Source organism: Penicillium digitatum, chromosome 1 (genome assembly GCF_016767815.1).
Source record: "Penicillium digitatum chromosome 1, complete sequence".
NCBI lineage: Eukaryota > Fungi > Ascomycota > Eurotiomycetes > Eurotiales > Aspergillaceae > Penicillium > Penicillium digitatum.
Window position 1 is genome coordinate 3302017 of NC_089384.1, and position 12796 is coordinate 3314812.

At 50.3% G+C, this 12796-nt stretch overlaps 5 protein-coding genes across 5 annotated transcripts; 3 read left to right on the plus strand and 2 right to left on the minus strand.

The window, feature by feature from the left end:
• Window positions 1-1083: 1083 nt before the first annotated feature.
• On the plus strand, window positions 1084-3223 carry Pdw03_3469 (Heat shock protein Hsp70; the record flags this gene model as incomplete). Its single annotated transcript, XM_014676673.1, has 3 exons — window positions 1084-1265; window positions 1331-1495; window positions 1549-3223. The coding sequence occupies 3 exons, from the start codon at window positions 1084-1086 to the stop codon at window positions 3221-3223; spliced, it is 2022 nt and encodes a 673-aa protein (XP_014532159.1).
• A 398-nt stretch (window positions 3224-3621) lies between these two features.
• On the minus strand, window positions 3622-4250 carry Pdw03_3470 (DUF967 domain protein; the record flags this gene model as incomplete). Its single annotated transcript, XM_014676672.2, has 2 exons — window positions 3622-4167; window positions 4224-4250. The coding sequence occupies 2 exons, from the start codon at window positions 4248-4250 to the stop codon at window positions 3622-3624; spliced, it is 573 nt and encodes a 190-aa protein (XP_014532158.2).
• A 1289-nt stretch (window positions 4251-5539) lies between these two features.
• Window positions 5540-6689, minus strand: Pdw03_3471 (glucoamylase precursor, putative; the record flags this gene model as incomplete). Its single annotated transcript, XM_014676671.1, has 4 exons — window positions 5540-5809; window positions 5871-6084; window positions 6169-6455; window positions 6531-6689. 4 exons carry the CDS (start codon window positions 6687-6689, stop codon window positions 5540-5542), a joined length of 930 nt encoding a protein of 309 aa, XP_014532157.1.
• A 3339-nt stretch (window positions 6690-10028) lies between these two features.
• On the plus strand, window positions 10029-10619 carry Pdw03_3472 (Fe-containing alcohol dehydrogenase, putative; the record flags this gene model as incomplete). Its single annotated transcript, XM_066100497.1, has 1 exon — window positions 10029-10619. The coding sequence occupies one exon, from the start codon at window positions 10029-10031 to the stop codon at window positions 10617-10619; it is 591 nt and encodes a 196-aa protein (XP_065955897.1).
• Window positions 10620-11058: 439 nt separating this feature from the next.
• Window positions 11059-12666, plus strand: Pdw03_3473 (Alcohol dehydrogenase, iron-type; the record flags this gene model as incomplete). Its single annotated transcript, XM_066100498.1, has 3 exons — window positions 11059-11507; window positions 11547-11605; window positions 11660-12666. The coding sequence occupies 3 exons, from the start codon at window positions 11059-11061 to the stop codon at window positions 12664-12666; spliced, it is 1515 nt and encodes a 504-aa protein (XP_065955898.1).
• Between the last annotated feature and the right edge of the window lie 130 nt (window positions 12667-12796).

Sequence of the window (12796 nt, forward strand, 5' to 3'; positions counted from 1 at the left end):
TTGTCTTGGCCAACGTCCATCTCGTTTCGTGAAACTGTCACGGTTTATCATCGGTAGTAGCCATAATAGTGCTCGCCTGGATCTTTTTTATTTTTGCACATTGAACCTTGTAATACCACTGTATATCGTAAAAATTGTATTCCTTCTGCGGTGTAAAGCTAGCTGCCGGGTATTTGTTTTATTGCACAAGATTTTATATATGCACAGTTTGAGAAGGACTTTCAAGTTCAATTATTAAATGAACTATTGAATTATGTAGCACGAGTGGTGCCAATAGAGTTAGACTCATAAGATGTGTACTAAATTCCCAGGGCAGGTGGATGCTCTGTGCCACGCCCCCCTACTCGGGAGATCCCCGGCCCAATCTAGGCCCGCAGTATGTTGTACAACATATAATATACGGATTATACCTTAGCAGCAGGTTCGTTGATCGGAGATGCCACTTATCATAATCAAAGGCTTAAGATCATATTAGGCTATTATAGTGTAGCATGGAGCCAGGTAGCAACACGTGGTCAGCAGGGACATGAGTCAACCGGGTAAACTTCAGCAGCAACTTCCAAGGTTGATCGCGGGAAGTCCCCAAGGGGCAAACATATGGCCCCTTCTAGCATGTTCGATCATTTGGCAGTCGTTGATTGGTGGAAGCACTGGGTAGTCCGTGGGAGGACCCCTGTCGCTAGGCTATTTTGGGAAGGGTGACGCCATTTGAGGAAGGCGGTGTGTCTGCAGGATGGCTTCTGAGTCAGCCACTGCCGAAGGAAAGCAAGCCAATCAGCGCACGAGAAGTGACCTGAACCGGGAAAAGGCCAGCATGGCCGCTGGGCCGTATCCGCGTACAAGAAGTCCTCTTTCTTCGATTCTTCTCTTGACCCTTCTCCCATTCACTCACTTCGCCCTGGGTGCCTTTCCCACATATCGTCGACTAATTCAAGGGTTCATAGAGTCAAACACACCTTGTGTTTACTCATCTGCGCAGCTGTTTAGAGCGGCACGCGCGAAGCTTCCATAACGACAGCTTCTTTGTCTTTGTGTTGAAAAAAAAAAGACTTTGATTTACCTCCTATACACACAAATTTCACAATGGCTCGCCTATCCGCACGCGATGGCGCGTCCAAGCCTTTCGCCTGGACGACCATCTTCTACCTTCTCTTCGTCCTCGTCGCGCCTCTGGCGTTCTTTGGAAACACCGCCCACGCTCAGGAGGAAAACTCCCCTGAGAGCTACGGCAGTGTTATTGGTATTGATTTGGGAACTACGTACTCGTATGTTGCCTTGGTCTTGGAAATTGATGATATCAAACGAGGCAGCTTGCTAACTTCCAGTATAGTTGTGTTGGTGTGATGCAGAACGGTAAAGTCGAGATTCTTGTCAACGACCAAGGAAACCGTATCACCCCGTCCTACGTTGCTTTCACCGATGAGGAGCGCCTCGTTGGTGACGCCGCCAAGAACCAATATGCCGCTAACCCCGAGCGCACCATCTTTGACATCAAGTAAGCTTTTACCACACCAATCACATCATGAGCTTAGCACTAATGCATCGCAGGCGTATGATTGGTCGCAAGTTTGATGACAAGGATATCCAGAAGGACGTTAAGAACTACCCCTTCAAGGTCGTCCAGAAGGATGGCAAGCCCCAGGTCAAGGTCGACGTCAACCAGTCCCCTAAGACCTTCACCCCTGAGGAGATTTCCGCCATGATCCTCGGCAAGATGAAGGAGATCGCCGAGAGCTTCTTGGGCAAGACTGTCACCCACGCCGTTGTTACTGTCCCCGCTTACTTCAGCGACGCCCAGCGTCAGGCCACTAAGGATGCCGGTACCATCGCCGGTCTCAACGTCCTCCGTGTTGTCAACGAGCCCACTGCTGCCGCTATCGCCTACGGTCTTGACAAGACCGGTGACGAACGCCAGGTCATTGTTTACGATCTTGGTGGTGGTACCTTCGATGTGTCTCTTCTGTCCATCGACAACGGTGTTTTCGAGGTTCTGGCTACCGCTGGTGACACTCATCTTGGTGGTGAGGACTTCGACCACCGTGTCATGGAGTACTTCGTTAAGCAGTACAACAAGAAGAACAACACCGATGTGAAGAAGGATCTCAAGGCCATGGGTAAGCTGAAGCGCGAGGTTGAGAAGGCCAAGCGTACTTTGTCTTCCCAGATGTCCACTCGCATTGAAATCGAGGCTTTCCACAACGGCGAAGATTTCTCTGAGACCCTTACCCGCGCTAAGTTCGAGGAGCTTAACGTTGATCTGTTCAAGAAGACCCTCAAGCCTGTTGAGCAGGTTCTGAAGGATGCTAAGGTCAAGAAGTCTGAGGTTGACGACATCGTTCTTGTTGGTGGCTCTACTCGTATCCCTAAGGTCCAGGCTCTTCTCGAGGAGTTCTTCGCCGGCAAGAAGGCCAGCAAGGGTATCAACCCTGATGAGGCCGTTGCCTTCGGTGCTGCCGTCCAGGGTGGTGTTCTCTCCGGCGATGACTCTATGGTCGACGTTGTTCTCATGGATGTCAACCCCCTCACTCTCGGTATCGAGACCACTGGCGGTGTCATGACCAAGCTCATTCCCCGCAACACTGTCATTCCTACCCGCAAGTCGCAGATCTTCTCGACTGCTGCCGACAACCAGCCTACCGTCCTGATCCAGGTGTTCGAGGGTGAGCGCTCGATGACCAAGGACAACAACATGCTCGGCAAGTTCGAGCTGACCAACATTCCTCCCGCACCCCGTGGTGTTCCCCAAATCGAGGTCGCCTTTGACCTTGACGCCAATGGAATCCTCAAGGTCAGCGCTTCCGACAAGGGCACTGGCAAGGCCGAGTCTATCACCATCACCAACGACAAGGGTCGTCTCTCCCAGGAGGAGATCGACCGCATGGTCCAGGAGGCCGAGCAATATGCCGAGGAGGACAAGGCTATCAAGGGAAAGATCGAGGCTCGTAACGGCCTCGAGAACTACGCCTTCAGCCTGAAGAACCAGGTCAACGATGAGAACGGTCTGGGTGGACAGATCGATGAGGATGACAAGCAGGCCATCCTCGACGCTGTCAAGGAGGTCAACGACTGGCTCGAGGACAACGCCGCCACCGCTACCATGGAGGACTTTGATGAGCAGAGGGAGCAGCTTTCCGGTGTGGCTTACCCCATCACTAGCAAGCTGTACGGCTCTGCCTCTCCTTCCGATGAGGATGACGAGCCCCTTGACCACGACGAACTGTAATAAATATCTTTGAGGCATAATTCATGGAGTTCCAATTTTTTTTTCTATTGCTTGAGTCCCTTTTTGTGTTCGAATTCACACGGGGCACTCTTTGTGTTCCCCTCCAAATTTTAGGCCTGGTTGATTGCCGGCGAAGAACACAAATACAATGATACCTCGCTTTCTTCTATTATAGATAGTGCCGCACCAAATCTACAAGTCTTTTTTTTAATCGAACTCCATCTCCACCGTGTTTCAGCGTACCCCTGGTACTTGCTAGTTGCCCATGTAGGACTTGTACCCGAGGCGTGGGATTTCTATGCGGAAGGTACATTTTGCTTTTGCTTTCTTCTGCATTAACCATGTACGATCTGTTATCTCATTTAAATGCTCTTATGGTGACGACTTAAATGCGACATCTATTGTGCTTGCTGAGCCACAAACGCCCGAATAGTCTCGGCAACGACCTGGTGATCATCCTCCTGCTTCAACCCACTAACAACAACAACACCAATAACACCATCCACGCCACGCACGCGAATCGGGTAGGCACCACCATGGATAGCATACTCATCCGCAACAGCACCGCCATTGGCACTCGGAACAGAGTACTTTTTAACAAAAGCAGCCTCGACCTGGTCCGCATCGGCATCAGCCGCGAGCCCACTAATGGTCTTCTGTCTCATAGCCCAGCTCGAGATACCAAAGCGGAGCACGGTGTTTCGCTTCCGTCGCACCCAGTTCTCGTTGTCGGGGATCGTGCCGCTCTCCGTCACAGACTGGAACACCACGTGGAGCGGGGCTCCCCCGCTGAGAGCAATGGAGATCAGGGCCGGTTGGCGTTGTCCGCTGGGGAGGCGGAGGATTCGGTCTCGAAGTGCATTTCCTAGCTGCCAAGCGGTGTCTGCTGTGAACGTGGGGAAGATTTGTTCCGCGCTTATTTCTTGTGCGATGAGGAATTCCGGCTGTTTCTTGATTAGCTTACGGGCTTCGGCTTGTTGGGAGAGCATGGAGGACTTGCGTCTGTGCTGGGTGCGGAAAGAGCCATGATTGAGGGATTGAGGTTTACTTGGGTATGTAGGGGTGTATGTCAAGAGTGAAGAAAAGTTGGGGGCAACTTTGGGGGGTCATATGGTATTTCTATGGACGTGGGGGTTCATGGTAGCCGTGGAGGGGTCGACCTTCTTATCGGCGCATCGATGATGTCGCCGACATTTCGACATTTTTACATTTCGACATTTCTCAGATTCATTGCTACGTTGGATTACAAGTTTGTATGTCTAGGTAGTCGATCCTATAACATCTCTGGATTTAGTCATGGCATCTATGAAACTGAACCTGCATGTTAATGTCCCGGGAAACCGAAATCGGCAAATCTACCGGGACTGCCCCTCCTTAGTGAACTCCGACGTCTCCGCATTCCGATGTACATTCCGATGACTATTCCGATGAACATCTTTCTTCAACCTATTACTTTGAATCATTTACGCTCCAATGCCACCCAATCAAACCTGCGACACCTACATCTCCCGTAAAGTGAAAATTCAGGGGTTCTTGGACCTGCGATACCTGTCGCGGTGCAGTAAAGCGGATGCACCGTCCGTACCCGAAGCCTGCGGGTAGGAGGGGCCCGAAATCTCGGCGAGCAACAGGCCACCGAGAGGCCCGGACATTCAATCTACCGGGAATTCGCAACCTGACTAATCTACATAAACATACCAAATCCCTAGCGATGAGAACGTTTCTTCATCCACATGCTAGATAGTACTGATTCATGATGTAGTATGCTCATGAGGTAAGGAGGACGTCGGTAGCCTTATGCAGCTGACTTTTGATTATCAGCGAGACAGACTCAGAGAAATAGAGTACGCCAAACCTGAGTGCTGTTCATCATCAAAATTCAGACTAGGAAAGTGAACTTTGTAGATGTGACACTGCGGGAAGACATGCAAATTCTCCAAGTCAATTCTCCGGGGCGTTGTGCATTGCAGATCTCCTTACCTATGGCAGCACACAGATAGAAAAGAAGAGGGCTTTTTGTGTGTTTAATCAACTACCAAACTTAGGAGACGCTTGTCCACTCAACGATTCTGAAATTTTTGTGAAATGTGACGCTTCAAACCGCTATTCTCAAGTAAATCGGGGTGTGTCAAACCCACAGTAATTCCAGACACGCAACGTCACCGAAAACGATGAGATCAAGAAACCAGACCTAAAGCCCCGAACAACATTTCCAACGCACAGTGTGAAGCCGAAAGCCCAGACTAAAAGGAAACAATCGCCATCTGGGTCATTACGTGCCCTTCGTGACTGGGCATCGGTGGTTTTGTGAAAGAATTAGACGTCGTCCATGTGCACCGCATGGGCGTAATATCCCTTTGTAGGGGTAGTCGGGGTAGTCAGGGTAGTCGGAGTAGTAGGTGAGTCAGCAGTCTCGATATCCCTGCGTATCCTGTCTGCACGAGGGCTGGAGTTTGGGGTGGTGAGCGGGGTGGCGAGCAACTCGTCGTTCTTCTTGCGCATCCAGTGCGCGCGCAAGTGATCCAGGGCTGTCTTGAAGTCGTCGAGAATGACCGTGTCGCAGAGACACTTGAAGATGAAGGATAGCTGGATTGTGGTTAGTGTGGAAAGATGGGAACCCCTTGGACGGAATAGGACAGGGACTTACTTTCCAGAACGGCTCGACGCCCGTTGGGAGCATGCTGGAAAAGGCGTTCAGAACGCTACAGGTATCGACAATTATGAAGATGATTGACAAACACATTGCCACCAACATGATTCCGAAGCGTGGGCTGACAACCACCAGTTCCCATAATCCAAAGTTGTATTCGCGCTTGATCGTCCAGAATAGGCTGGCCGTTGTGTAAACCCACCACGGGTCACTGTCATCAGATGATGTTAGAGTGGAAACAGTTCACATTGGAAGGAGTAGCCCTCAAGATCTGGGCAGAAAGGGAATGACGAACCGAAATAATGGTTCCAATGGCCGAGTCTTCAAGAAAATCTTGTTGATGTTGTTGAAGTATGTGAAGTTCGCATAGATCTCGAGGCCCCAGTAGGGCCAGCAGAGGATAACAGTGGTAATGTACATGATCGAGACCTTTCGGGATAGGAATGGGCGATTCTTCATCCAGGCGATGACGTTGTGCAGGGCCCAGGAGATGTTGAGACCGATCGCAGTCACGGATAGATACCAGCCATATACCGGCTCGTGGGGGAAGATGAAAGTCCCATGGGCCATAGCCAGGATGAGCTTTCGTTTCAAATATTAGCCGAAGATTCAATGAGCCGAGGAATGAGTGCGCCAGTCTTTTAGCTTCTACCTTACCTCAGCGAAGATCAGCTTGTGCAAGAGAATGTGTGACTTCATATTGGCGAGAGTGATAGCGGCCATAATGAGTAGACTTCCGACCATCAGACCCTGGCCCCACGCCTCGAGGATCAGGGCATCAGCCTCGGTAGGCTTCGAAATGTGATCAGTAGCCATCGTGGGCTGTATTCATGTCAAGCGTAGGCGGTTGCTAGGAAGTTACCGGGGAGGGTAAACAAGGGCCAGGCGAACTCGACAAAAGAAATGGTATTTGTGGAAGATTCTGCGCTTGGGAGAGGCAGAGAGGAAAGAAATGAAGTGCAAAGTTGGCGAGGGCATAAAAGTTACAAAAAAAAGAGCCGTCTCTAGTTTGTACCTACGTGCGACATCATTAGGGCTCAAACCGAAGGTGAAAGGAGATTTATGAATTAATTCGAAATTCACATAAGCACGGCCACTGGCATAAGCTATTCCTATTCTAAGGCTAATCCAACCCACAAAAAGTAATTCGTAGCATCGGACGGTCTCCGTTGGCTCTACTGGGGTGGCCGGGGGAACGGGGGAACAGGGGAGAAGCTCAAGGCTCAACCAGCTACACCTGCGGATGCCAGTTCTACCACCCTTGCCTGTCTCTTTTTGGAATGGCCAGGTCATTTCATATCGTCAGCCCCGGGAAAATCCCGGAATCCCTGACCCCCCCGGAGGCTCCCCGCAATGAGATGGATGCCCGTGCCTAAGAAACGGGGGTGGCGTTCATGCAGTTTCGAGCTAAGCGAGCTACTGCACGGTTATTGAATTTTTTTAAAAAAAAATTCACGTTTGTCTTGATTCCGAGCCGATACATGATATGGTAAATAAGAAAGATGCACTATAACATAGATCAAGCATGTTACTGAAGAACTGAGTTATAAAACTGAATGGCAAGAAAATCAGGAACACAGAGAACTTAAGACGAGGAAGATGAAAAGAACCAAAGAAGTGCAAGGGTCCATACTTTATTTCCCTATTATTGCTTCGTCTATAGCGTCTCTAAACTGGCTCGCTTAGCCATGTAGGGCTCGATCTAAGCTTTGGACGAAATGGATCTTCATAGTATACACACCTGTTCTCTTCGTCAATTAACCCACGTAGAATAGGTCATTGGTTTCTGACTCTTCAAGCCCAAAGCCATCCCCCAGCATCAACCTTTGTATATCTCTCAACTTTTATAGCCTCTTCAAATCCTTTGTATTTTGGGATGAGCGGATGGACATGGCCGATAAACTAGAAGACGTACGTAATTTGGTTCAAGATCAAAAGAAAACCATGAGAAAATCCTGCTTGCTCCTCTGTATTCACAACGTCTCTCTTTTTATCCTGACCCCGTGCATTTTCTATAACTGCATTGAAATCAACGTAGAAGTGGGTGGCCAAGGGTTCTGATATGCATATATAGGGCCCGGAGTTCTTCAAAGCTTGTTCTTCGACCTGAAACGGACTCCTAGCTGTGCCCAGATCTCAAATTACGCTTTTATCAACCCTACTGCATTAATTCCTTTAGTGTGACATTACTTCCTTGAGCCAAGTTGTATATTCAGGTTGAGTTGTTCTTCGCAAATTAGCCATGCCGAATTCTTGAGGCAACACGGCATGCGTGTCTACAAGGGCTCATCCTAGAACTTGTTCAACAACGCCAACAACCGACGAAGAGTCCGTGACCACTGGCATCAGCCTGGCTATTGACCCGAACAAGAAGACAGTCCTGGCCTCCTGGCTTACGGCTCTATCACCAAGGTTAAGGAGTTTGATGGGGACGGTAACCTAGCTTTCAGCGCTCAGTTTGGCTGTGACAATGCTGTGGCATCTTACCGCGGCCATCGCTGCCAGTGGACTGTCACCCCCTTTTTTTGGAAACCCTCCGTATCGGCCAACAGCACCAGCCTTACTACCACCATCTACATGAGCCGGAACGGCGCTGTCGAAGATGACAACCGGGCCGACTACGTGGCTTCTTCTGCTACGTCTAGCAACAACACTCCGATCACCACGGCTAAGCGCGCTGGCTTCGTAGACTTCGGCTGCTCTTGTCGACCCTTCGACCAATTTTCGTTCAGGTTGTCGCTCACAAAGGTACCACCGTTCTCCGTCTCTCGGAGATTGAAGCGGAACTAGCATCCATTTCTGGGTGGCAGCTTTGGCTTGCCCTTCATTCATGGTTTCCCTGGAGGGATAATTTGGAGGCACACATTATTGCATGTCTTTCTTCCTGTACACACATCCTTTGTACATACTAGTTTTCTGAGGCACATCTTGATTATCCGATCTGCACCAAGGCAGAGTGATGAAATTTTCATCACAGATCTATCTCATTCAGGTTTATCGATGGACATTTCCGCTAAACGACCAGGCTGCTAAAACGCTGTAGCTATTTCTTTGCCCTCCGGTCTGAATCATTGGATAGCGTAATATCCATCAAAATCTTCGTACGCCATACAGAACGGTTAGGTCTGTCTTACCATGCTCTCTTATGAATGTTGGACATGTCGCTGAGGATATCAAAAATGTGGGAACGACCTTTTTGGCGTGCTACATGGACTACCCTGAGTTTGCTCTGTTGTTGAAGGTCATTTCCTATAGCAAGGCCTCCTAGAAGGTGAATGTGCCTCCATTGTCGACTGCTGAATAGATCTGACATTCCTCGGTAGACTCAACCCCAAACGAATTCTCCGTGTGGGCTCCGCTACAAACCAGAAATTACATTCCAATTGGAAAAATGAATGTCTAGAACGCCACATTTGCCCTAGCCATGGAGTTTTCCATTTTTGATCAAGTCAAGGGTTTCAGAGGGTAGCATCAACCTGTGTAGTATGTCATGCCGTCCACGGGGGTAACTGACGATAAAAGGTTGCTGAAGAAGCATCTTCCATCCCCTGAGCCCTGAGTCTGGTCAAATACTAAGGGGTATGTACTTGATGTGTTCTTTTCAAAATGAACCCTCCAGGTAGCGGGCTAGTCACATTCTTCAATAGCATCGATCGGACACAAGTAAAACATCCGACGTTTTGGCACTTCCCATTCTATCATCGATGTACACCTTTCAATGAAAGATCCGCACATTCCACGCTGTAACTTGAGAATCCTGGTAATTGTTCTGGTCGATCGTCCGATCTTGTTCCGGGGGTACCAAGTCAATGGGGGCACTGAATAGGGAAATGGTGACATTCTTGACAGGAAAGGGTCCGATTTGGCTACGATGTTGTACATTGTGGTACTTTCACACCCCTTCATTTTGCGCCACATCTACATTGCACAACCTTACTTGGCGTCCAACTTCCCCTGAGCCGGGATTCATAGCAATTGCCTAGAAGCATCTTACCGTGGGGAAGTAGAGCTAAAGGTCTAGGCTCACAGTGCAACACATCAACAAGTGGAATGGTCCTGAATGAAGGAACAGAAAACGCCTATATAAAGCCGCCCCAATTCCTGATTTCAACAAGAACCAAAAGAGAGTCCCCAACAGTTCTACAATCAACCAAGATGTATCTCTCAACTATCCTCCCTTTCCTCTCGCTCACCACCCTCGCCCTCTCGAACCCAACAATCTATGAAAAGCACCTGGGCCCAGGAGATATTTCCTTCAGTGCCTTTCCATCTTCCTCGAGTAGTGGTCCAGTGAGACCCCTGAGCACCTCACCACCGGTGCACCGAAATCTGGGCCATGCGATAGTGCACAACAACTGCAAGTTCCCAGTCTACTTGTGGTCCGTGGCCTCTACGGTCCTGCCGGAGCGAACCCTCCTCCCAAACGATGAGTACACCGAGGTTTTCCGCGAGGACGCCGAGACTGGCGGCATCGCAATCAAGATCAGCACCAACCGTGACGGGCTGTACTCTAGTGCTCCCCAGATGATCTTTGCGTACAACCTCTCCTCTGACAAGGAACGCGGCCTGAGACAGGATAAAGTGTGGTATGATCTTTCCGATGTCTTCGGGGATCCCTTTGTGGGTTACCCAGTGAGTCTTACGCCTTCTGAGCCGTTAATTTCTTGGAAGGATGGGGTTCCGCCTGCTGGGAGTCAGGTGAGGGCTGTTGATGCTTCGAGAGATTTGGTGTTGTCACTCTGTTGAGAGGTTGGGTTTGTGGTTTGGAGTGAGATGGGACTAGAGTATCATTGGAGGTTCAGACAGTGTAATGGTTATTGGAGATGTGCGTGGGTTGGATATGTTAGTTAGTGCTACTCAATCGAATCACTTGACTTTTCATGCTTTACCACTTATGCCTACTGGTATCACCGGGGATGGATTTGGTTGTAGAGGTCATGAGCATTTGAAAATGCCTAAGACAATCCCTTTGATAGCTATCAGATTTCCTGAAATAAGGGGGTAAGAGAGAAAGACAGGGAGAGAGAGACAAGACCTCGGCCAGAAGTCCGGGGCATTTCCCCGCATTTCCCCAATTTGTCCCACATTTCTTCTTCCGGTCTCGTAACCTACGTTGACGTTTTTGTACGTCAACATCACCTTCTCTCTCTTCCAATCCTATACAGCCCAGAGAAGACGCAGAGCAATGGTTTCGCCAGCTATCAGAGTCGCCCCCTCAGCGGCCAATCGCGCCTTGAACTTGCTACGCACAGTACAATACACCCACCCACCCAACTGTCCATGCCATAAGAACCCCAATCATCACCACAACTACCAGCAAACCTCGTCTCTGTTCGACCATGTGAAGCGCCGCATGTCCACACCCGTGGACCGTTCGCGCGAGAAGGAGTACGCCTTCGAGATGGCGGCGTCTAGCATTCGCTTCGGACCCGGAGTAACCAAGGAGGTCGGGATGGACTTTACCAACCTCGGTGCGAAGCGCGTGTGCATTGTCACCGATTCCAATGTGGCCAAGCTTGCTGCCATGAAACAGGCTGTTGAGGGTCTTACCCGCGAGGGCATTGAATTCACCATCTTTGACAAAGTTCGCACTGAGCCCAAGGATAGCTCGCAAGTCAACCCCAAGCTTCAAGCGTGGCTGTTGCGTAGGAACTGACATGTTTTTGAATTAAGTATAAAAGAGGCTATCGCTTTTGCCAAGCCCTATAAGCCCGATGCCTTCCTGGCCGTCGGTACATTTCCCCTACCTGCTCCCCCTTGGTACACACAACCTGACATCAAAACAGGCGGCGGCTCCGTAATCGACACTGCCAAGCTCATGAACCTGTACACCGTGTTTCCCGAAGCAGACTTCCTCGATTTTGTCAACGCACCCTTGGGAAAAGGCCTCCCAGTAGACCGACCTCTCCTCCCACTTGTCGCCGTCCCAACCACAGCCGGCACAGGCTCCGAGACAACAGGCACGGCAATTTTCGACCTAGTCTCCAAGAAAGCCAAAACAGGCATTGCTCACCGGAACCTGAAACCAACCCTCGGAATCTGCGACCCGCTTAATACCCGCACCATGCCCTCAGCCGTGCACGCCGCCTCCGGCCTCGACGTCCTCTGCCACTCCCTCGAATCCTGGACCGCAATCCCATACAACGAGCGCACCCCGCGCCCAACAAACCCCATCAACCGACCCGCCTACCAGGGTGCAAACCCCATCTCCGACATCTTCTCCTTCGCCGCCCTGCGCGCAACAGTCAAGTACCTGCCGCGCGCAGTTCGCAATCCAGACGATCACGAAGCACAGTCAGAGATGTTGCTCGCGGCTACGCTCGCCGGCGTCGGTTTCGGAAATGCAGGAGTTCACCTCTGCCACGGTATGAGTTACCCTATCTCCAGCCAGAACCCGGGCTATAAGCATGCGGGCTATGAGGTAGACCACCCCATCATCCCGCACGGTGTTTCTGTAGCTGTCACCGCACCCGCTGTCTTTCGCTTTACTGCGGCATCGAATCCCGATCGCCATCTGGCAGCAGCTGAGGCGTTTGGGGTTGATATCTCGAATGTTAAGCGTGAGAGTGCAGGTGAGGTGCTTGGGGCTGCCATTGCGGAGTTCCTTGCTACGCTCGGTGATCAGCCGCGTGGGTTGAAGGATCTAGGATTCAAAGCTGCCGATTTGGAAGGGTTGGTTGACGGCACGATTCCGCAGCAGCGCGTACTAATGCTTGCACCGAATTTGAGTAAGGAGTTGGAGGCAGAAAGGGGCGAATTAAGGAATTTGCTAGAGCAGTCTTTGGATTATTAGGGTTGGTGCCCGTTGTGGAAGTGGGGGTTTGAGAACGGACTTGCATCTTACATCTATATACTTACAAACGCCGGTGTGATGTATCAAAAATTGGAGATCGAAGTTGTTTCTTTGTTCATGTTGCTGGGGG